Genomic DNA, 26,597 nt, shown 5'->3' with positions numbered 1-26,597 from the left:
GTATGAATGAATGAATGAATGAAGTGCATTTATTGATACACAATTATACAAACTCATGTACACAAGATTCTTCGCAAGAACCCGTACGGCCATTCGTGCTTTAAATAACACTCCTTTTTTGCGACATAATTTCTTTAGGCCCTTCGATGTTGCTGTAACCGAGTTCAATTGTATGTAGGCAAAGAAAATAGTAAGTATATTATTGAATAAAACAAGTGAATAAAAAGTAGGCAAATAAGTAAGGTACATATAAGCACACTCTACTCTATACAGCTTGAGTTTTGAGGGTGCTAGAAACAATAGACTGTGACGGTTCTATTTTGCATTGCCTGTAATGAGGCGATATTAGCGATCCTAGTGGTGAGCAACTATCTAATGTTTGCATATTTACTACGTATTGAGCTTCGCGACTGTATATACTAGACTGTGGTACAAGAAAAAAAAAAGAAGTGAACAATTAGATCAATAATTAGAGAAACAAATAAATATATGAATAAGAGTAATTAAATTAACGAATACATATCCAAGTAAATAAATATATACAGTAATATGTTACTGCGAAAAATTGAAATAGTACGCTAAACAAAGAATTACTTGTCATATTTTTATGTTTAAGGCACTCTTGAGATACAGAGATAAATTTTATGTATAAGTTAGCTGTTGTATTTGTATCTGGATAAAGGAGAACGAAATATACGCTATAGGCCTACATTATGTCTTTTTGTAGATGAGATTTAGTTTCTCGTGCTTATCATAGGAACAAGTAACAAATACTGTTGGCAATGAAGACATTATTATTATCATCATTCACAATCAATCATATGCTTTTAAGGATTGTAGACTTACCCTAGCTATCACGAAGTTTATGAGCATTAATGGAAGTTATGGTGCGGATTTTTATCATAACATTGATCCTAAAATATGTAACTAAAAACGTCAAAATATGTACTAAATATGTAACATCAAAATTGTAAAAGCAGTTAAAAATTGTTATTCATTTCAAAAACGGTTTTGTTTTAAATAAAGATAAACAGTAGATTACTTTTACACAAGTTACACACGTATATATGTCACGATATAATTTTATTCTTGGTGCGGTTCTAAGGTTAATCAAGGCATGGAGCACAATGTGCCACAAGATATTAGGTAAGTTTCCGTCGGCGATTGAACATTATGTTCTTACACATCGAAAACAATCTCTCGACATCGCATGAGGTTACTGGTTCATATTTAAACAAATGGATGCGCCTGACAGCAATGTCTTCTGGAGCTTTCCGCGTTCCTCCTTCTGAGAATTTGGTTCAGGCGATGGTGTGACTATATGTAGCGAGACTTGTCAACCGCCTAGACCTTTTTTAGAACAAAGTGCAAGATGACAGGATTAGAGGTTGTACTGTACTATCCTGAATGCTGAAATGTGTATCCATTACGTGTTGACAACTTCAAGTTTAAAATTGTGTAAATATTTTTATAATTTCTTTTAGTTTGTGCTGAAATATTGACAATGTTCTTTACAAGGCGTATAATTAAACGACTTTTGGTATGGATGTTAATTTTATGTAAAAATATCTATCTTAAAAATATGTAGTATTGTGCGAAATATGTAAAAATATGTAGTACTAAAATTAAATATAATGGTCTTAGTAGCCTAATTCACAAAATTTTGAGCTTTCAGACAGATACATACCTACATACTAAGGAGAAAATACGAAATTACATAAAAAGTCCAGACTCTAGTCATGAGGTAAACGACGCCATCTCCATTTTAAACAATATAGGACAAACACAGAAAGAAAGGCAAATCAAATCCATAACTTATGCAAGAATTTTCTTTTTTCCATTTTTCTCTCTTAAATTGAACCTGAATTCCCTTTCTTATGAATAGAAATACTTCGCTTCAACGTAAGAAATAATAATAATATTGAGACCGTAACAGGCCACTTGGCCTAATACTTGTTAGGAAGATGATTATTATTATTATTATTATTATTAGGATTATTATTATTATTATTATTATTATTATTATTATTATTATTATTATTATTATTATTATTATTATGTGTGTATTAAAGTTTCTATTTAAAGCGAAGAGAAATGGAGACTGGTATGATAGGCCTACAACTTTCGAACAACACGAATAAGATATTCGGTCGTAGCCACGCCTTAATTACGCGAGATGGACATCCTTGTTCGGTTGAGAATTCGTATTACTCATTAGAGTAGGGGAGGACGTCGAACACCTGTACCCTGGCCATTCTCAAGAGAAGAGTTATGTTCCTATCGACCCATACATTTTCTCTCCTCACTCCCATTATCTTTCACCAAACAAAACATTACGTCTCTCGCAGATAACTTCTTATAACCAGCACACTCCGCCTTGTCTCGCCGCCTTTCAGAAATATCTCTATATAGCCTATATTCTTTTCCTTGTTACCTTTCCTTTTCTCATTCGTGGATCACGGAAATATGATATAAATTTCAACCATCAGACAAATGACAAATGAAGGGAAAATAATTTCATAGAGACTTTGATACAATTGATTAATGAGATTAAAGAAGACGATCTATTAACCAGACAATGAACGTCTGATTTTAGGAATTTGATTGATTCATTAATTGATTGATTGATTTATTGATTGACCGATTGATTGATTGATTGATTGATTGATTGATTGATTGATTGATTGATTGATTGATTGATTGATTGATACAGCTCTTGTCTCGCCGCCTTTCAGAAATATCTCTATATGGCCTATATTCTTTTCCTTGTTACCTTACCTTTTCTCATTCGTGGATCACGGAAATGTGACAAATTTCAGTCATCAGACAAATGACAAGTGAAGGGAAAATAATTTCATAGAGACTTTGATACAATTGATTAATGAGATTAAAGAAGACGATCTATTAACCAGACACTGAACGTCTGATTTTAGGAATTTGATTGATTGATTGATTGATTGATTGATTGATTGATTGATTGATTGATTGATTGATTGATATGAGGAACTGATGATACAGCTTTTAGTACATTCCCTAGTCCATTATATTAGGCGCATTCTCATCCATACCGGTCGACTGTCCTAAGACACGCTGTGTATCTAGGATCCACACGCGTTCTTGAATTAGTATCCTCTGCATACTGCCGACTGGTGATCGGAGAAATGTTGATGAATACGGCAACGAAATGAAGAGATGTTGCGGAATGCTGTCGAAACGGGGGAAACGTGAGAGAACTCCTAGAAAAACCATAACTATGATCTTGTCCAGTTTTTCATAAAAAACCACAGACCTAACTGATACTCGAACTGGACCGACGCGCCGGCACGACAGTCTATGAACCATATATTGAGCGTCTTATCTTTGAAACAGTGTACAACAATGATGTATTGACAAAGGTCTAGTGTTCATACCATTTCACGGAGGGAATTATGTTTTGGAATACTGAACTGCAGTTACATAGTTAATTTCGATAGTAGAAATTCCATGTCTCCTCTCCATTCTGGCCGTTAGCAACGCGTCCCAGAAACGACTAATCTCCAGGCGACGAGGCGGCACCTCATGTACGAGGTTATGTAGAAATGCATACGTATATCTAGTGACTCGTAACTTACAATAGTGATATCAATTTCTGATCACTTTGTTTCTAGTACTGTCGTTTAAGACCAGGCCTATATTTTTATTTTATTAACTGCATTGTTTGTTTGTTTGTGTACTAGTTTACTTTTTTCTTACTCTGTTATCTTTTATCATCTATTTGTTCTTGTATTGTTTTGTATGCTTTGTCTAATGGCAGCCTCTAATTTGAGGAAGCTCTAGTAAATAAAAAAATAAGGTAAATAAGTATTGACTATAACCTTAGGGGGAGGTATACCATTGGCCTGCAAAAATTTAATGATATTTATTTTTTATATCTCAGTACTATAAAACCTAAATGAACAAAACTTTTCATGCTTAATATACATATGAGTACATTACACTTCATAAAACATTATTAAGAATATTAAAATAGCTGTAATACCTGTAAAAATAATATCAAATTTGCGTAAGTTGTTTACAACCGTAATGCATTTACATAATAAAATATATAAGTAATTAAATATCTGCATCATTCTTTTACTGGAATGTTTTAAAGACTTACATCAACGACATAGTCTAGGATCTTTTACCTATTACTTCAATAAATATTTTTTGCCTTAATCGTTACCTTCAATATTACATTTTCTAAAATTTTTTATTAAGAAAAAAACATTTCCTGAAGGAATAGCTAAAAAATCCTAGACTATGTTGTTGATGTAGGTCTTTAAAACATTCCAGTAAATGAATCATGCATATATTTGATTAATTGTATATTTTATTATGTAAATGTTTTACGGTTGCAAATAAAAATTATGCAACTTTGATATTATTTCTAAGCTATTTTAATATTTTAAATAGTGTTTTATAAAGTGTAATGTATATATATTACGCATGAAAAGTTTTGCTCATTTAGCTTTTATAGTAGCTGAGATATAAAAAAATGAATTTTACTAAATTTTTGTATGCCAATGTGTACCCCCCCCCCCCCGTTTAATTGAAGATCAGCAAACTGTGTCATATCTAAAAGCCTGCAGTATTTTTATTTTAAAATGTGTTCGTATGGTTACACATAATAAGCGTTACTAGTAGCAAGAATGAAAAACAAATTACTTAATAATAACATTTACTGCCTCTTTACACGGTATCAATACATTTCAATAATGCAATGCACTTTTCCGCACTTTTCCGCTCTGTTGACAACAGTTAGTGTTGTTCTTCTGAGATCGGCTTGTCGTTATTCTACAAGGGCAACACTATTCATAATGCAAGTGACCAATAGTCCTAAAATTGACAGGTGTAACACTTGGGGACCTTGGAGGCCAATGCAAGTGACCACGGTGGACGATCCATCGTTCGGAGAATGTGAGATTTAGATGATGTGTCACTTCACGGCTAAAATGTATAGGGGCTCCGTCAGGCTGGAAGAATATGCCAATCCTTGCAGTTGTAGCCAAGCTGTTTCTGTACACCCATTATGAATAGTGCTGCCCTCAGGCGATCTCAGAAGAGCGACACGTACTATTCTTTTGTATGTAGTCAATAGTACGTTGTTATTTTTTGTCGTTTCTTATACCATTTGTAAAGCTTGTTATGCATATCAAACAGCTGATTTCAACACCTATTAAAAACTGCATTCATATTTACATGAACTTTTTTACTCACAATAGTCCATATTACCACCCTTTAAAATACAGTATTTACTATTCCTGCTGAATCACTCTGTATATTAAAAAGTGGTCGTGATAGAATACAGGCAGCCTTTTCTTACTGCAATTTTGTTTGGTCCCTTGTCAAAACCGTGTCAATTATTTTCTTCGTTTCTTCTTTTCCTTTTTTAAGTAATTTTCAGGATTTTCTCCCATCCTACTGCACACAATCATGAATATTAGAGGTAATGCCTATCCTATATCTAACGACAAAGTAATTACACGCACGTATTACATTAAAGGGAAATACCAATACATAGCGCTAAAGTTTCGCAACCCTGTCATAACACGTTTTATTACGATACCCGTGTCTGTAATTACAGCGGACAGAGATCTCAGTGGATAATGTGTATAATCAGGATCGGTAGCAGATGTTCTGATTTAGTACTACGACGATGAGGGAAGACCTAATACAGCAAGCCGATGCTCCACTCTACTTCAAAGATTGCTTCCATTCAAAGATTTAATACCGCGATATCGAAACAATCCGTTGCTCCAGTTGTCTTAGTGATACTGCAAATAAAAGAGGAATACAATATATATATATATATATATATATATATATATATATATATATATATATATATATATATACTACATAACTTATTCAAGAATTCTAGACAGTGTACAAATATCGGCGTAATTATTCATATAAACAATAGATTTTTATAAACACACAATTCATGACACAATTATTTTCAAAAGTTGAAGATATAAAAATCAAATTTCGGAAATTCTCAAATTAAAGTCACTTGTATTGAAAGATCGCGACATCGACAGAACTCATTCTAATTGACTTAGTGCCACTAAAAAAAATTAAATGTACAACGTACAGGTATCCGCAGATATTACTAATATGGGCACTAATTTTATAAGACTAGAGGAAGAAGTAAAATATTGCTGAATGTCCCTGTGAATGATACACCGGACTTAGAAGTTCATAAGATGTTATAAAATGTTTGAAAAAAAAATTATTTCCTCTAAATCTAACATATTTCCTTCATAAAAATAGAGGTACAAATATGGAATACTATTAACAAGTTACAAGATTAACAAAATTGCAAAGTCAAAATGGTACGGAAATCACAGAACAAACTTTCAGCATCTTCATTAGAAGGTGTTTTTCCAACCGTGATACTGAATCACTACCCCATACTGGCCACTATACTTCATTATCTCTGGCTTAGTTGCCTCATGAGTGACGCCTTTTGGTGTCATTTATGAGGTTCAAACCTACATCTTGCTATATGGTATTCAAATTTTGGTAAACTGTTGTATAATACAAGTGCTTGTGACATCTTTTAATGACGAAAAATTTATTTTAAGGAAAGTCTGTTGCTTAACAAAATCTTAAGACATGTCTCGAAATTCAAGAAATTCTGCACACAAAGATAAACAATTCATCATTGCTACTAGTGCCGATATCTTGCGGAAGAAAAACGAAATGTAACCACAAACTAGGATAACAAGTGTTGCTACACGGCATAAAAAGCAAGAAATGCGTTTACAAATAAGCGGGAAATTAGAAATTAATTTCAGTTGGCCAATCACTATAAGGTGGCCAATTACTTACTGTATGGTTTACTTTACTTCACTTTTAAATTATTGCGGATGCTCGAGGCGTTGATGCCGAATAATATTCCCAACTACTGGATCGTGTATGACATTTTGTGCAATCGTTATTCGTCTTTCCTCAACCGAAAACGTGTTCTTTACCACCTGATTAAGCTAAGCGTACTTTATCTATCACAGGCCAAGATTCAAGCACTCGAAGGAATTGAGGTTTTACTGCATCCAATGTACATACATGCTAATCATAGCCTATTTCATTCGATGGTTTATTTTTTGTGTGGACAACACTTGAATATTTTCATGATGCTCATACAAGACTCTTTTTTGCACGATCGTGTTTTTTGTTGTATTTACAGCTATTGTTGTTAGGCCTTGAAAGTTAGAATTCCTACACAGAAGTTTGTTGTTAGGGAAACCATTCTTCATATCATAAAACTATACTGAAATATACCCATTACAGTACACTTATTGCTACTTAGTTACAATTATTACAATGCAGTTTCTCGAAGGCTTTGGAATAATATTGCTCTAAATTTTCAATTCAAAATATATTGTATTTGAAATTTTAAATACAGTATATATAATCGTGCAAAAAAAGTTGTACAGTACAATACACATTTGTGAAGTGCATTACAAAATCTCTGAAAATGAAAAACTCGCTCTGCTCGTTTATCAAACTTTTCCTCGATTTTGTAAAAAGCACTTCCCAACCTTGTATCGTAATATACTATTGCCTCCAACTTCAAGAAATGGTATCGCCTCCAAATTGAACTGCAGAAAGATGGCATACCGTCGACGAAAATAACAGAATCCATTTCGAAAAATGATTTGTTTGTTATTATTCATTTCGACGTCAAACACGTTTTAGGCTCATGTATAAAACTTTTTAATCGACCTAGTAGAAACAATACGTTTGGGGAGGCCGAGACGTAGATGGGAAGATAACATTAAAATGGATTTGAGGGAGGTGGAATATGATGATAGAGACTGGATTAATCTTGCTCAGGATAGGGACCAATGGCGGGCTGATGTGAGGGCGGCAAGGAACCTCCGAGTTCCTTAAAAGCCAGTAAGTAAGTAGAAACCGTATCAGATCGAGCCTTGAGGATCATATACACATAGTGGGCCTTACTTTCTTCGTTAAATATTTTAAGAGCTCCGTCTACAAGACGCTCTCTCACTGCCGAAGCCTGAGGCAGAGATCAGAACACCTTACCGACCCCTCCTACTCAATAACTTGAAGTTGTTTATGAGTCCATCTCAAACCAATTCCTCGCAGTGATGTTCCTTGCAAAATTACTAACTTCCTGGTATCTTAATGCACTTTTATCATTGCCTCTCTACATGATTTATTCCTCAGCATTATGACATTCAGATGCTATCAGGAGCGGCATCTTCAACACACGCTATGAGCACGTCAGAATGAGATTTTTATTATATAATTGAATTTCTTAATATGGCTATGGCAACGTGATTATAAGGCTCTGAGATCTGGATATTAAGATACAAAGATGGCAGGCGGTCGAATTAAATTTCTAGCAGCGGCGGCAGTCGGTTCCAGTCTTTCATATGTTGTAATTAATATCAAAGGATACCCGAGCCTTTAATGTTGCGCAGAAGCCACGACCACGGGTTCGAATCTAGCCTGAAGTATCTCTCATTCTCATTTCACTAGTTTCAGTGATTAGATTTAACAGGATTATAGCGGTACTTTCTTAAGAAACATAGGGCCGTATTCATAGACATTCTTAGCGCGGGCTTTCGGTGGATGATCAGCGAACTAGCGTTTTTCGTATTCATAAACCAGTGTTAGCGATATGTTATGATATGAATCCTGTTTAGCACGCTCGTAGCGCGGGCTAGCGAAATGTCTATGAATAGCACCCATATGGACTAATCCTTTAAATATAAATCAACGTCATCTGATTTATCTTAAAAAAAGTAAGCTCTAAATCAGCCGCCATGGTAGGTCTGTTGGCAGAATAATGGTTTAGTATATATTAAAAGGGTGCACCTGGATTTAGTATTGATTGTGAATGGCGCATATGGCATCAGTTTAAAGATAAATAGTTCGATATTCGGGGATGAAAGGATGCTTTAGTGCAGCCGTGGCGAGAATGCGACTCGCGAGTACATTGTGGCTCGCAGTGAGAGCTATGCATTTCTCTTGCTTCTAATCTTCTCCAACCCCCACCCTCTCACTCACTGGAGTCAAACTCCGTTCCATTTGTATTTGTTTCTGACCTGCGAGTGGCATATGTCTCTCTCGAAACCATGTACCTCTACAAAAACGAAAGTTTCAAATAGGATGGGAGGACGCTTTTTTTTTATGCTGTCAATATGATGAGAATATTAAATGTATGATTTGTTCACGAGTATTACGAGGAAAACGGTTGTATAACATAAAACGGCATTATACTACATCTTACTCATGGAACATTAAAAGTTATTCATCTCTGTACGTCGAATCTTTTTCAGCAGATGTACGAATAATGCGGTTAGCTCTTCAATTTGAACTCACTGATTTACTATGTGATTGTCAAATGAAAGCTAGATGTAAGGACTTGACAAATGTTGAACTTTCAAATCTTTGCCAAAAAATAAATATCCGAAGCTTCGTTCTTTCGCTTGCTCTGTTGAAGCCATGTTCGCTACAACTTACGTTTGTGAAAAATTATTTTCAACAATGAAAATAGTAAAAACCAAATTTAGATCACGATTGATAGACAAATACCTTCGTGATCAACTACGACTGGCAGTAAGTGACATAATTCCTGATTTTGAAACTTTGTCACAGAGACATTCTGAAGACAGTTAATTTTAGGTTGTGATATTGTTCATTTATTGTTCATTCCTTTCTTCGTTACACGTACTAAACATTAGTTTGTTGCCTTGTACTGTATAAAATTATATTTAAGCGCTTGACGTAAGGAAAATGAAAATCCGTTAATAAGTCAGACAGTTGCTTCACTTCCCCTTCGGGTGTCCGCCTCCCTCCATAGGTGCTATGCACGTTGCAGGTTACACAATGGCTCGGCGCACAACTACATTTTCGCCACGGCTGCTTTAGTAGGGCTTAACTGGATCTTGAGCCTACATGGCTTAATCAACAGATGGCATCACATAGCCGAGTAACAGTATCTACATAAAAGCGACCATTCGAACTCCAAAACCATTCCCACGTGATAAAGCTTGCCAGAGGTATAAAACTCGTCGAAAAATAAACTATCAAAATTGTAGACATTATGGCGAAGAACTTAAGAGATAGGATGAAAATTTATATTCAAGGCAAAATAAGGGAACAAAGATTAAATAAATTACGTAAACAACACACGAAAATATGCACAATTACAGCAAGTTAACAGATTGAAATCTTCGTTTTGATGCAATCTCCAGCAGCAAGTTCTAATATTGTAATTGAACTTTTCTCTTTCAGGGTTATTCTTGCGTGGATCTGTTGAATGCCGGCATGAAGGACTCGGGCGTGTACTACCTGCAGATCAGGGGAACTACCTATTGGTTCCTCAAGGTGTACTGTGAGCAGGAAGTAGCAGAAGGAGGTTGGACTGTAAGTAAATATTTATCGTACAATATAATACTTTAAAGAAATCATGTACCTCTTCTTCCATCAAGATTTAGGACTCCAGGACCTGTTCCAATACTCAGAACTGGTCTGAACAATGCCTCTCTCCTTTAACCATATTTCTCCTCCGTTTTGGAGTATAGTTGAAAAACCTTTTGGAGTCATTTGACATCTAATAGGTCCATATCATTTTTTTAAATTAATTTGTAATTTTTTTTTACATCTGCATTAGTTACTCCCATGTTTTCTATTTTTTATTTGTTCAGTCATTTGGTCTCTTCTTGTAACTCCCTAAAGGTCTGATGAATCCCATCTGTTACGCCTCTAACCATTTTTCATATTTCTTACTGAAAACCAATGTTTTAGAACCGAACGTCATCACCAGTTTTGTTACAATTTCATGAAGTCAAGTACTTATTAAATAATAGACGGTAATTACACAGATTATTCCCTGGTTGAAATTCTGACTAATACATCTATTACCACATTAATAATACTTGTTCGAACCGGATAAAAGTAATTTGAATACGAAACTGATACTGCTATTTCCGCTTTCTTTCTGTGTAGAGAATCACCTCTAAATTAATGTAGTTATTTCCCTTTCATTCTGTATGCACTATTCTACTACTGTTTCTTTTTCTTCTCCTTTCTGCTCGAAGCTATCCACGTTGCAAGCCATTAAGATGTAAGATATCAGTAGCATACTGTACTTTTAATTAGTGAAATTTCATCTCTTCCATGAAGATCCCTTAGGGCTCTTCTCACTGTACGGCCTCTTGTGGTTTGACGCATTTTAATTTCTCTTGTTTCCATGAGTCAGCAACAGCAGGAGTTCCGTAGTAATTAATAATGAATTTCTTTTAAAACATATTAGTGCAGGTCAGTGAGAAGTATGACCCTGGTCGGGTTACGCCATTTCAATTAAATTGCATTTAAACTCATGACAGCATCACATTATCAAGAAAGATAGCTGCAGTCAGTCAGAGATTCTAAGGGCTGATGATGATGCGGTAGGAGTAAGAGATGTCTCAATGTGGCGATGAACTAAAACCGGTTTGAAACTCACAGATAAGGTTATGCTAATCTGACAGTTACAGTCCATCCCTGTCTCAACCAAAATGGGATAAAAATTGTTTACGTTTATCGCAAAGTCCTAGAAATCGCATTTTCGGCCGATTTCACTAACCACAATCAAGGAAAAATGACGAATATCCTATAAAACGATTAACGATTACCGTCATTTCCTATAACTATGGTCCTGGAACACAATTGAGGGACTTAGAACAAAAAGTAGGTAAGTGACATTATTAAAAAAATGAGGTAAGTGCGTGTTGTGATAGCCCAAAAGGATGTTTCTTTGGGATAAAATCAGGTAAGTGATCACACTGTGCAGTGCTGCTATATGGGCATCATTTCACCAAACTAGTGTATTATATTTCATTGCATGTAGAACTTTAACTGTAATTTCCTCAAAACTAGGTTTCCGTCACTTACCTGCTTTTTGTTCTAAGCCCCTCAATTATGGTCCACGATACAGCCATTCAAAGAACATTGTAGGAGTAACATAGACCGTTCGTACATAGCTGCAGTGACTTGACTTCAAACTACAGTACAGCAAAAAAAAAAAAAAAAAAAAAAAAAAAAAAAAAAAAAAAAAAAAAAAAAAAGATAAACGAGGTAGTACGTTATGGAGTACAAACTTTAAATGGTTGTATCGTGGACTATAGTTGTGTTCCAGGACCATAGTTATGGGAAATGACGGTACCATTATACTTGTTTTACTTCCGATGTTCGTAGTCTCTAACATTCTCCAAATTGTTGATCTGATTTAAGGATTAGATTTCAGTCCGCCTAATGAATTCACTTTCACCATATCGTCACGAGATAGAACGCACATGACCATCCCAAATACACCGGGTGAAGATGTTACTTGCAATTGAATAACACATATACATGGTTTGGTGGATTTCCTGTTCACTACTTTTGTGGCATTCTCTTAATTGGTAGAGAGGTAACGTGTGCCGCGAGAGTAGTAGCATACTTCAACTTTATCATACGATTTCCTCAGCGTCGGTTCTTTGCACCTCTAATGTTTACTACTGCTCATTTTAAAAACATAGTATTTTATTCCATTAAGGTTAAGATTCAAAATAAAAGAAAACTTTATCAAACTTTCTTTGCACTACACAGCATATTGTGTTGCACGGTACCACCTGTGTAGGTATGGCATCTAAATTCTGTAAAGCTGAAGAATTTCAACACTAGTCAAGAAGAATTAAATTTACAGACATTATATCATTTAGAAGAACTGAGGGTTATATTGGTAGACAGAAAACTTAACGTACAGATTATGAAGAAGAAGAAGAAGAAGAAGAAGAAGAAGAAGAAAAGAACTAAATACTACAAGCACCAGTCACAAGAATGCATGTACAAAATGAAGTGGAAAGACAACAATGAACGTAAGCAACTATATACAAAAGAGACATAATGAAAATGATGCATTAAAACACTCAGGGAAAAAAGAAGAATGGAACAACAGAATGAAAGACTGATAGAATAGTTCTGAGAAGTCGGAAAGGATATTTTATACCTTCAAATAATGATGAAGAAATTATAATTAGGCCCATACTTTTGAACGTCATGTAATTATACTGTTGCCTTCTGTAACAGGGCAAAGTTTTATCTCTGAAATGACTGCACCATTTATGAACGTATTAATTTCTGAAATGCTAACAAAGTGCTTGGACATTCTGATTACCTGTTTCTAGATTCTAGACAATTGGTTGAATAAGTAAATCAGTTGTATATTCCACACAAAACTACGAAAATATTTACTTGTTTATTCCAATGGCGGGTATATTGTGCGGTGACGAGAAATATAAATAAAATAAACAAACACAACTTCAAAAAACATTATTGTCCACGGGTACGGATAGGGTGGCGACAAAATTTGAACAAAGTAAAGTTCTGCTATTTTGACTTCCCTATCACGTCATTAAATGAATAGTTCAGCCACAGAGGGAAATTATAACATTTACATAGCAATATTTTGTTTTAGTAAAGAAGTTTGAATGTTTAAAATAAATGAGATAGGGTGAAATCTTGCACAAAAACCTGAAGTAAGTGTAAGTTAAACCAATATAAATTGAATAGTTATATGATTGAAAATTTGTTATTAAATTGCATATTTATTGTGTATAATCACTATTTGTGCATATATCAGTTTTAATTATTAAGTTTATGTACTTTTTAACTATTAATCTATACTAATAATAAATCTGTAGCCAAAATTTTTCTGGTAATTTTCGATTTTCCAAAAATAATTGGTGTTAGCATGTATAATTAACCATCCTGAAACCGAAAATCGCTTTTTTTTTAATTTTTGTTTGTATGTCTGTCTCTTTGTCTGTCTGTCTGGATGTTTGTTACCTTTTCACGCGATAATGGCTGAACCGATTTATATGAAAATTGGAATATAAATTAAGTTCGTTGTAACTTAGATTTTAGGCTATATGGCATTCAAAATACTTTATTTAAAAGGGGGATTATAAGGGAGCTGAATTAAATAAATCGAAATATCTCGCTTATTATTGATTTTTGTGAAAAATGTTACATAAGAAAAGTTTCTTTAAAAATGATTTCCGATAAGGTTTATTCTTTACATAATTTTGATAGGACTGATATTTAATGAGATAAATGAGTTTTAAAATTAAAATAACGCCATCTAAGACGGAGCAATGAATTAAGAACAAATGACTTCGTCTATAAGGGGCCTTGGACAACAACAATCGAAACAGGGGCCTTGGACATCAACAATCGAAAGCTATTAAACGTAGCCTACAGAGAATGTTTCTCTATTTGTATGAAGTCATATCAGAAGCTAAATTAACCGATTTGTATAATTAATTATTATTTCACCATTCGAAAGTGTAGTTTCTCTAGATGGACATAATGCTATAATGTTATGACAGTAACGTCTGAGTAAATCGAGGACAGGTAAGATTAAAATAGCTTCTTATGCACAGAAAATTTGATAGGCTATTTTGTACATTCGTTTTCTGTATTTCTTAAAATAATATTTATGTACACTCATTTTAATCTCAGAGAATTAACGAACAACGAGAGTGTATTGATTTAGTATGCAGTAATAGTACGTTAGCTTAGCAATCTATTATTTTATAATTCAAATTTTAACTGTGCTCAAATGAATCGTGTTAAAATACATAAAATATATATGCAATAAATGCAATGCAAAAAAATTGGGTAATGAGCGAAGCAGATTATCTTGCGCTGTTGTAAAAGTTGTTCCCTGGATCAAACGTCCTATTTTAATTATGTAATTACTTTATATTAATTTCTAACAGGTGCAGCGGAGCGCACGGGTACGGCTAGTTAATAAATAATACAATATTTTGTCTCTGAATTGGCTCTTGAGTAGCTGCATTAAATTATCAATTACTGCAAGTTTTGACGTGAAACCAAGTGCCTAACCTTCTACTCGTTTCAAGACAAGTGGTTGAATATATGAACCACTTGTACTTTTCGCACAAACCACGAAAAAATAAACAAATACAATTTAAAAAGCATTGTTAATCAAAGTATGAGAGCGGGAAAGCGGTAAATTTTAGACAAAGTGACGTTCTGCTACTTCAATTTTCGTCGTCACACTATTAAACGTGTAATTAACAATATTTTACCCCTAAACTCACTCTGGACAATTGCATCAATTATCAAATTACTGCAAAATTTTGACATATAGGCCAAGTGCCTGGACTTTCTGAGTGTCTACTTCAGGAAAAGTGCTGAATGACTAAACGAGTTAGGCCTAGCTCTTTCCATATAAACAATGAAAAATATAAAATAAACTAATACAATTTGAAAAGCATTGTTAATCGACGTGTGCGGGCGGGGTGGCGGTAAATTTTGGACAAAGTGAAGTTCTGCTGCTTTGACCTTCGCCGTCACGCCTTTAAATCTAATATTTCAAAACGATAAAGGAAAGTGATAAACGACCTGTCTCTCTCACTCTGTCTCTTTCTCTATCTATGCAGTAAGACCGCACTACATAATTTGCCCTCGCGGACCCACTTAATTATATAGAGAAAGGAGGTTCGTTCATGACAGAGATTCATTAATGATATCAAAACGAGTCTGGTCCACGCGGCCAGACGCTGGGACGAGATGTGTCTGCGCCAGTTCCAGCTTCCGAACAGAATCACATAAATCTGAAGCAACGCGAAAATATTTCAGTTCAAAGATAAAAAAATACCCCAAATAAGGAGAAATAGAGAAAACTAACAGAAATTAAGATGCGATGAGAAGAAATGAGGAATGCTGAGGTGTGGTGAAAATACACAAAAGTTGCTCAAGAAACGACGGCACGAATCCTGAACAAGGCTCGAACATTACAGATGGCTTGTTATGTGCGATTATGTTTTAAAGTAACTCGAAACTAGTCATTATCGCCCATTATTTACAATAATAGTGAAAGAATTATTAGTCAACAAAGCGAAGAGGCTATCTTTTACAGGGAAGTGTTGACGTTCTAACAAGTATAGCGTTGCTCACTTTTCTGAAAGATTGGAATAAAAGTTATTACCCGTTTCGGATAAATTAAGAATATTCCACGTGTAATCATGTTACGGCCACCTGTTAAAACTTGTGTTCTGAAGTAAAATTGACACAAAACACATGTACGGAAAGAAGAGAGATAACTGCTTGTTTGAAATGAAAACAATCAACGCAGACTTTAAAACTATAATTAAATATGTTTAAATCATATGCTGAAATGAGATCGTAGCAAGCAGCCAGGCCTAATATGTGGCAGGAAGAAGAAGAGATGTTTAAATCATCTAACGTCGGAAAATAAAAATTAAAGTTTTAATTAGATTTTAAAAAATAAATTAAATTAATAAATCCAAGACTGCTTTTATTCCTCTTTCATCTTGTTGGTATGAAAGAAAAAAATTACTCTCGTTTTAAATTGTCTACATACTTGTACTAGACATGAACTTACAAACGTGTAATTTAAAAAAACGAACGCAAAATAAAGGGAAAATAAGGGAAAGTAAATCAAAGAAACAGGAAAGGAAAAAGAAACGGAAAAGTAAATGAAAAAAAGAAAAGACAGAGCTAAGGAAAAAGGCAAAGTAAATGAAGGCAAAGAAAAGGAAAGAAAGTATAGGAGAGAAAAGATGTAAAGAAAGAAAAATAAAGGAGGGAAAATGAAAAGAAAGTAAAAGAAGGTAAATAAAGGGTTGAAAAGGAAAAGAAAGGAAAACAAATAAAGGACAGAAAAAAGAAATAGTAAAGGAAGACAAATGAAGACAAAGTGAAAAGAAAGTAAAGGGACGCAAATAAAGGAGAGAAAAGGAAGAGAAAGTAAAGGAAGGAAAATAAATAGAGAAAAGGAACAGAAACCAAACAGAGAAAATAAAGGAGAGAAAAGGAAAAGAAAGCAAAGCAGAGCAAATAAAGCAGAGAAAAGGAAAAGAAAGTGTAGGAAGGCAACTATTTATGCAGAAGTTCATAGCGTTTTTGTTCGTCATCACAACACTGCGTTGTCAGGAGACTGTTTATCGTTTGTTATTTGGAGTGTTGCGCCTGTAAATATGCCTTGAATTTTTAAGATGTGAAGTAGCGTCTGGTGGGATAATGAAGGCATCGTGTACTACGAACTGCTTCCCAGGCATGTAACTACAACTGCTAACATTTAATGTCAACAACTCAAATGTCTTGCGGTCGCAATTGAAGAAAAACGACCGGGAGGAGTGCATCAAGTGCTGCTTCAATACAATAATCCACGCCCGCACTCCGCTAACGTGACGAAAGTAGCTATCCACGATCTTGGTTGAGAGGTTATTCCATAATATCGCCGATACTCTCCCGATCTTGCGCCCTCAGATTTCCACCTTTTCCGTTCTATATCCAACAATCTTCAAGGAACTCCTTTGACAATGAAGATGCTTTATAAACTTGATATGACGACTTCTTTAACTCTTCATCAGCAGAATCGAAAAACTATCTCCAGATTTGCCAGAGAGTCATAGATTATGTAGAAGAATACAGTACTTATTAATTTCTGCCTTCTATTCATCTCAAAAACATTTGTCAAAGCGAAAAAAGGCAACGAATTTTTTAATCGGTCCAATTAAAGAAGAGGAAAGGAAAATAAGGTAAATAAAGACAGCTAAAGGGAGAGAGAAAATGAAAATACAGTAAAGAAAGGCAAATAAAGGGAGAAAAGGAAAAGAAAGCAAAGCAAGGCAAATACAGGAAAGAAAAGGAAAAGAAAGGAGAGAAAAGGAGAAGAAGCAAGGCAAGGCAAATAAAAGGGGAGAAAAGGAAATGAAAGCGAAACAAATAAAGGAGAGAAAAGGAAAAGAAAGCAAAGTGAGGCAAATCAAAGTAAAGGAAGGCACAGCAAAAGAAAAGAAAGTTAATGGAAGAAAAGGAATGCAAAGTACAGAAAGAAATAACAAGACGGGAAATAAAGGCAAAGCTGATGAAAAGCAAAGGAAAAGAAGGCAAAGAAAACAGAAAATTGCAGGAAATGAAGGAAATCAAGCAATGAAATGAAAAGAAAGGAAAGAAAAAATGAAAATAAAAAAGAACAGACACAAGATAAAGATAAAGAAAACTTTATGAGTATAGAGGTTTTGATGCAATGATAATAATAATAATAATAATAATAATAATAATAATAATAACAATAATAATAATAACAATAATATAATGTTCGGCTGGATCACTGGCTAAGAAGGAACTGCCCACTGAAAGATGTAAGGATGCACTGAAAGGAATGGTGAACGAAAGAAAAGTTCGAGACAGAAGAAACTGTCAGATGATAGACAACATTAAGATACACGAATCGTATGCGGAAACTAAGAGTAAGACGGAAAACAGAAAGATTGAAGAATGTTGGCTTTGCAGTGAAGGACCTGCCCTTGGGCAGAACACTATGAATGAATAAATAATAATGTTATCATCATTATTACCAAAACTGTTCACATTTGGAATATTTAAAGAGTAAAATACAGTGTAATAGTTATAACAATTGTGTGGAGTATGGCACTGTATGGGGCAGAAACATGGACATTTCAACGGAATGAAGAGAAACGAATAGAAGCATTTGAAATATGGATATGGAGAAGAATGGAGCGTGTGAAGTGGACAGACAGAATAAGAAATGAAGCTGTGTTGGAAAGAGTGGGTGAAGAATAATAATGCTGAAACTGATCATAAAGAGAAAAAGGAATTTGTTGGGTCACTGGCTCAGAAGAAACTGCCTACTGACGGATGCACTGGAAGGAATGGTGAACGGGAGAAGAATATATCAGATTATAGACGACATTAAGATATGTGCATCATATGCGAAGACTAAGAGGAAGGCAGAAAATAGGAAAGATTGAAGAATGCTGGGTTTACAGTGAAAGACCTGCCTATGGACAGAACAATTATGTATGTATATATGTATGTAGTTATAACAATACTCAATTCTATCCCGCCCTGTACATCTTCAAACACTAAACAAGTACAACTGCGAGTACTCGTACAGTCTAATAATCTCTTCCAAAATATCCTGTCTTTTGTCGCATCATAAATTACGTAAAATACAAAAAGTCTACAAATTATCTCGCCAAATAAACACTAGTCGAATTTATAGCCTCTAATATAAGGGTGCATACGCTACATCTTGGTGCAAAGTATTTTTGTTAATAGCCAAGTAACTAGAGACAACCACTCGAGGGTTAGAGTTCGCGCTTTCAGTGAAAGTAAAACGATAATGGCTTCGGTTGATAGACCGCAGACGCAAAATTGCTAACAGACGGCATCATCTAGCAAAATATTAAATGTAAATGTCGTAAAAATTGCAAGTGCGACCTCATTTCTGTAACAATTCTGAGATCCTTATTAAAGTTGTGTTTAGCAATACAATATTCACCATAACAGACTTTCAATATTTTGGCCCGTTGACCCGTTCTTGTGAGAAAGTTTCGACGGGCCAGTTCAAAAGGGAAACAACTAAAAATTTAAACTTTTGATAAACCATAAACCTGCATTTCAAAGTTTCATGTTGGTGTGAAAAATCCAAGGATCATTGAAGTTACTCCTTCATTCTGTTCATGAGGTTTTATATGTACCGTAAATTTCAAATTAGAGTGTGTTAATTGCATTTTTCACAGCGATATTAAGCTTTCAAGTGCAGTTTTCCCAAAACTTTAAATTTTGAGTTGTTTCCGTTTTGAACTGGCCAAGTAGACACTGTGGCGCAAAACCACTGCTTCAAACGTGGAATAAATATAAGGACAGACACCCAGTTTCCATTATCTGAAGAGAATTTATTTCCATTTTCTTACCGGAAATAAAATTCCGGACCACAGAATTAAGAGGTTCCATTATTATTATTATTATTATTATTATTATTATTATTATTATTATTATTAAGTCACATTATCAGTGACACAATTAGTCCTACAATAAAACCATCAAATTTCGTTTTATTTTAAGAAACTGAAGATGCAGAAATCTACTGAATGTTTAGCCCACATATTTATCATCGCCATCATTATCATTATCGGCCATGTCATTCTGGAGTTGCGTTTGAACAGACACGTTCTATTCCCGCTTGAGTTGATTACCTGGTTGGCTTTATTCTGAGGTTTTTCCCAAACTGTGCGGCGAATGTCAGGTAACCTATGGCGAATCCTCCACTTCATACCACCAAATACCATCGACGATAAATAATCTAGTAGTTGTTACAGCGTCCTATGTTACATACTCGGATACTAGGCCTAATACTTTATCCGAGCCGTACTCACAACATTCGACAGTAATTTTATAAAACAGTATTCCTGCAATAATCAGTCTTGCACTACCACAATCTCACATTTTATCAGAATGTGATTGGTTTTGTCTTTAGATCGGGCACACAGGAACAGTAGAAATAGGCCTATATAAAATGTCGATAACTGAACAATAACAGCAAATAAATAAGCGGCAGAAAGTAATGAGAGCGACGAATAATTTCACAGAACGTACAAATCTTATTAAGAAAAGTCTTACTTTGGTACCACATGTTAATTGTACGCTCTTTCGCTCTCTCTATGGCATTACATGCCATCTAGAACCAGTGCTTGCAGCTATTGAAGACCAATCTTCCATGTCCAGAGTTCTTCTCCAACACCTTATTCCCAATTCTTTAATATCCTCCTCCACATCTTCCAACTATCTCTTCCTAGATTTGTCGATACATCTTTTATCACCTGGTTTATCATTCAATATATTTTTGATTAGGGATCTTTCATTATTTCTTTCAATATTTTAGTAGGTTATTTTACGACGCTTTATCAACATCTTAGGTTATTTAGCGTCTGAATGAGATGAAGGTGATGATGTCGGTGAAATGAGTCCGGGGTCCAGCACCGAAAGCTACCCAGCATTTGCTCATATTGGGTTGAGGGAAAACCCCGGAAAAAACCTCAACCAGGTAACTTGCCCCGACCGGAATCGAACCGGGGCCACCTGGTTTCGCGACCAGACGCGCTAGCCGTTACTCCACAGGTGTGGACTTCTTTCAATACGTCTAACCCATCTAAGTCTTGGGTTTTTTATTTCTCCAATAATCTGCGAGTTTCCATATAGACTAATTCATATAGCTCCTTGTTATTGCAAACTTTCCATTCTCCATTTTCAAATTTTGGTCTATATATTCTTCGTAAATGTTTTTCTTTCCCATGCTGCAATTTTTCTTTATACGTTAATATACATACGTCATTAATACAGTACGTCACTACTAACGTGAATGTAGCGTTAACGAATTACGGATGGGCTGAGAGCAAAAAACACTCTATTATTCGGCGGTTGTTCTTTATGTGCTAATAGACTATACAGTATTCAGTATACTATACAGTATGCAGTATAACTTACCGTCTATTTTGTTGAATAAAATATTTTTCTCGTTTAAATTATGCGCTTTTACTTCATTAATTTACCGCGACGTGGAAAACAACCTTCACTGCTTTTTCTGAATCGTCATACATAAGGAGACAGCGACAGTGAAACGGTCAGGAAAAACGTTATGGGAGTATGCGTGAGTTATGGGTAAAGTTTTTGCCGGATATCACTGTATAGGCTACTGAAATACTATCACAGTGCAAGAGCAACTGTTCAAGTGTTAGGAATACATTTAACTTAACAGTGTCTGTTTGGTGTGTTTCTCCCGAACTAACACGAATTCGGAATAGGTACTGCTAAAGTCTTCTGCTCATGGAAGTTAAAAAAAAACTGAAACTTACTTCATCTGTGAACGTAACGCAAAAGGCCAAAAGTGAACGTAACATTACTTGCAGGAGAAAGTTTAACAGAAAGGCATATGACAATATTTTAATGTGTATTTGTGAGACTTTTGTTTTCCATTTTTTAAGTGATTTATAGCGTATATTTGGAATGAATATTTGATATTTTTTATGTTTTAACAGTAAAATTGTTGAACAAATCAATTATGTTTCGGAAACCAATGCCTCGGTAATGTGAATATTACAATATTAATCAGCCGTATATCACTGTACAAAAGTAAGACATCAATAAACAGAAAACGATAGATATGTGACCTCTACTGTGGAATAATAGATCGTATGAAATTCTTTGCCGCACTTGAAATCGCTTTGAGTCATGATCGAAAAAGTCTCTGCGAAACCAGGTGTATTTCATTTATAGTACAAACAGTGTAGCAAAAGAACAATTATTGGAATCGTATAAAACTACTGAAAATTAAGTGTTAGACTTCATGCTAGATTATAGTAGCATAGGCCTACTACATTTTGGTTACAAAACACCACAGGTTACAACCATTATTATTTATACTTTGTCAATAATTGAGGTGATTTATTACTTAAGATGATGTTCATACTCTTGATCCATATTAGGCACTCAGAAATAATGGAACTCTTTAGTGATGAGGTTAGCATAGCGAAAGACGCAACATGAGAGAGCGAAGGCAAAGGACGAACTTACAGTTCCTACGGGAAGCAGATGATTCTTCCTCCTTGCATGGAATCGAACTCGGGATTGCTAGATTTATAGCTGAAGACTAACATTTGATCACCACCACAGCAACAAAAGGGTGGGGCATTACGGGTTAGCAAGCCGAACTCATATTCTCAAGGCTTCGCTCGGGAACGGATTGGAATCCCATTTGGACTGATTACCTCGTTAGGGTTTTCCCGAGATTTTCCTCAACTGTAAAACGAATATCTGATAATTCCACTGCGAATCCGTGGACTTATTTCGCAAAAATGCAATCTCCTTATTAGTGCAAATTCCACTTAGACAAGATAATAGCGCAGCAGATACCAAGTCGTTAAATAACCAATTAAACAATATTAAAAATCATAATAATCATCATCATCATCTTAGCTTTCCCTATTTAATTGCCGAGTTCCTCCAGTCTTCACTCTCAAAGTCTTGCTGAAGTCCAGGACTTCAAACTTTTTCCGAGATTTCTTCCAACTTCTTAAATCACATTTAATGTCTTCCTTCTTCCTCATTTCTCAATTTGCAGATGCTTACGACTGTAACCAAGCAATAAAAATAGACCATTGAAATAGAAAAGTGGTTGGATATTATTTATAGCACCCAACACGAACAACAGGTCCGTAGCAGAAATGCTGACATAAATTATTTGAACAAAAATCTAGACTCCTTATATGCGGAAGTGAAGCTAGTAGACCACTAATATAAATCGAATGGATCTCGGCGAGCCATTAAAAAATATGCAGACAGTATAAGAAGGAATGCTGCGGGATTACGCATGCCGACGATTCCTACACTGGCCGCGACGCTTTCCAAAGGAAGGTGCACCACAGGTTACGAATGATATCGTATATTCTTCTATCCGCATTTATTTTTTTCGGAATCAAATATTTCCCATATTTTAGCAATGATGTTTCTGCATTGCGGAATTACATAATTTCCGTGAAACTAGAATCATGTCATGGATATTTAGTTAGCAATGCACTGAGGTAGGGAAGACATTCAAACATTTATGTAACAAACGATGTCCTAAGATTTCTTTCGTTCCTTTTTTTTTTATTTCCTCTATCTTCTCTTCTCATTCTTCCTTCTTTTATTTTCTTTCTCTTCCCCTTCGTCTTTCTTCTCTCTTCTCCAGTCAACCTTTTCCTCTTTCCTTGATCATTCTTTATTTTCACTTTCTCTTTATATCGCGATGCTGCAAATAAAACCAAATTCGAAATTTTCATGGAAATACATGAATTCAGCACTTCTGATCCCGCCGAAAATGAGACTTTGGGAAAGTTCTTTGTCAATCTGTCGTCTGTCCGTATAGACACAGATTTCTTCTCAACTTCACAAATTTTCTTCTTATTCAATACCTATGAGTTAATTTATCTGAGAATGATGCAGACAAAATATAATTTTTAGTAACAAATTAACAGACCTTTATTTGTAATCGAAAAGGCGACGAACAGGAACTTATTCTAACGATTTCCTTTCAATTTCGTTCCTTGCATAAGATGAAGAGCTTCATAGGGAAGAAATTTTCTCATGTAATTTATAGTATGAGACCGATGTCCACCCAGCATCGTGATGAATTTGGGGAGCTACGCTAGATAATGAAATATGGTTTGTAAAACAAGCTATAGCGACTGAAGGGATGATCGTGCTAACCACATGTTACCTGGTTGCATGATCGTTACTCTCTGCTGAGGCATGTGGACGTCAAGCCAGCAGTCGGCTGCTCGGTCTTGGCCCTTTATGGTTTGTTGGAGGTTACGACAACTGCTCTTATTATTATTATTATTATTATTATTATTATTATTATTATATATGTAGCCACCACAGCCACCATATTCTCCATATCTTGCTCCAGCAAATTTCTACTTATTTCCAAAGGTCAAATCTCCACTCAAGGGACGATGGTTTGCGTCAGCCGAAAAGGTGAAAAATTCTTGCGACAAGCGCTCTGCGAGAAGTGACCAAAAATGGGCTGCAGGAATGTTTCGAGAAGTGGTATGGACGCTGGCAGAAGTGTATTACTGTCCAGGGGACGTACTTTGAAGGCGGCGTTGTGTAAATGGTTACATGTCATCTGCAACAAAGGTATCTCCACATGTTCGCACTGAGTCTACACGCCTGGCGAGTAAGTCACGTTCCACATGGACAAGGCAGAGAAGTTGCCTATAGAGGATGGCGTTGCCACCCGAAGTTCCGGTACTTTCTGACTCTACTATAAAATCCAAGTTTCGCATCTAAATGCTAGGGTGGCCTTTGAAATTACATTGTGTAATATCAAATTTTTGGCAGTTGTCGTCTGTTGACCAAAGTTTCTTTTTATCTTTCTACGAGTATATAATTAATTGTATTTTTCTAGCTTCATTTTTATATCTGTTATATTCCGAAATTTGGTTACATAAGTAAATAAAGCTGATTACCTATTTAACGATTTTTCCATCAATTTCAACATTAAATTAGCCTATTTCCTGGTATTTTAAAGTAGACAATTTTGAAACGGTTGAAAACAGACGAATGTTAAAAAATTAAAAATCATACCGTATGTCGAAGAATACAACCGTTGAAGCAAATTATGATAGAAATAGGATATTATGAAAAATATCAAGCTGCCGTGTTCAGTGACATTGAAATTTAATTTTCTAGTGATTTCTAATCGTTTATTTAATGACGCTGTATCAACTATTATCTTCATCTGTGGAATTGGTGATATTATGACGAGATGAGGACGGAAATTCAGTCTGTATTAAGTGGCATTAACAGTACAGCTTGAGGGAAACCTCAGAAAAAAAGCCAACCGAAACGGGGTTCGAACTCACGCCTCTGATCAAGAGATCAGCTCCTTATCCCTGAGCTATGCTGATGGCTGCTGCTAGTGCTTGAAGTCGGTAATTTTGAAATAGCTGATGACTGATGAATTAAAAAATAGTACATTATGCAACGAGCCTATAATGATAGTAATTAAGAATCGAGTACGGATATTTATGAAACGAGCGCAAGCGAGTTTCATAATTTTCATATGAGCTTCTTAATTACCATTATAGGCGAGTTTCATACGACTTTTTATGCTCGACCATATTTATAACTTGAAATTACCGGTATTCAGATGTATACATTTTATTTGTATCTGACAAGATCGGAAGTGACCTTGTTCTAGGTCGTGAATTGTGAGATGTGCGCAGACGCGAAAGTATTGATTTTTTCCGAGGAACAATAATGTCATTGACCTTGACGTAGTCCCGTTAAACTTCATAATATTATAATATTATAACCTTGATTATTGAATTCGACATTGAAAAACGAGATGACAAATTGAATTTATTTGAATATTATTTACAATTAACGCTAATTATTATAGTAACAGAACATAACCTTCTGCGACAGTATTGGATTTCCAGCCTCCGTGACTTTTCGCTAATTCTCTTTCGATTGCATATCCGAGAATAATCGATACTTGCGGTTTTATAACGGTACAAAGCTGACTTGTCATTGGCTGAACACATGTAAGCTGAATTATCATTGGCTGAAGACCTGTACTTTAATGAGTAGGTGTACTTTAATGACATGCATTAAAGGACTGCTACCAGGTGTATAATTAGTACATTTCGGCATGGTCGAGCATAAATATATATACATATTACATATCCTCCAAAGGCTCTATTACAAACTGTGAATGTCACATAGCGTGGTAAGCTTGTTGCCATGGTAACAGTGGTTGAGTCGCCAAAGTTAGAGTTCCCACGTGGTGAGTGCTCAATAGCGACATTTATTGTGCACACAATGTTAACACTGATACGCTCCGTCTTTCATTCTCTGTCGATTTTTGTATTATTTTTTTACCTTCGCGTAAATTATCAATTAATGTTTTAACGTCGGTTATCTAATGTTAATCCCATCAGCTGACAGCGTGATAGTCCATATTGGCAACATAGGGCTGTAGCTCCAAGCTCGGTCGCTTAACTATCATGTCTCATCTTTAAAAAAAAAACGGGTATAGTTTCCATGTTCTAAAGCGACGAAACAGGAAAAAAAGTTCTAATGGCGAGGGGTGAGTGCGGACTAGAGGGATAGCATGTACAGCGTTGTCACATTAAGTGAGAACGTAGCTTTTCACTGGAGTTTATAATGCC

General features: G+C 35.1%; 2 protein-coding genes across 4 annotated transcripts in view; one reads left to right on the top strand and one right to left on the bottom strand.

Moving 5' to 3' along the window:
* The window catches only part of LOC138703043 (uncharacterized), an 825,197-nt gene that overhangs the window by 728,568 nt on the left and 70,032 nt on the right, over nucleotides 1–26,597 (bottom strand). The gene's annotated exons all lie outside the window — the stretch shown is intronic.
* The window catches only part of LOC138703044 (angiopoietin-2), a 412,233-nt gene that overhangs the window by 328,530 nt on the left and 57,106 nt on the right, over nucleotides 1–26,597 (top strand). Inside the window, exon 3 of the mRNA XM_069830579.1 lies at nucleotides 10,291–10,422. Within this exon, the coding sequence (XP_069686680.1) occupies nucleotides 10,291–10,422 (132 nt within the window). The remainder of the gene's footprint in view (nucleotides 1–10,290; nucleotides 10,423–26,597) is intronic.

The sequence above is a fragment of the Periplaneta americana genome, chromosome 7 (genome assembly GCF_040183065.1).
Source record: "Periplaneta americana isolate PAMFEO1 chromosome 7, P.americana_PAMFEO1_priV1, whole genome shotgun sequence".
NCBI lineage: Eukaryota > Metazoa > Arthropoda > Insecta > Blattodea > Blattidae > Periplaneta > Periplaneta americana.
This window is presented reverse-complemented; position numbering and strand designations above follow the sequence as displayed.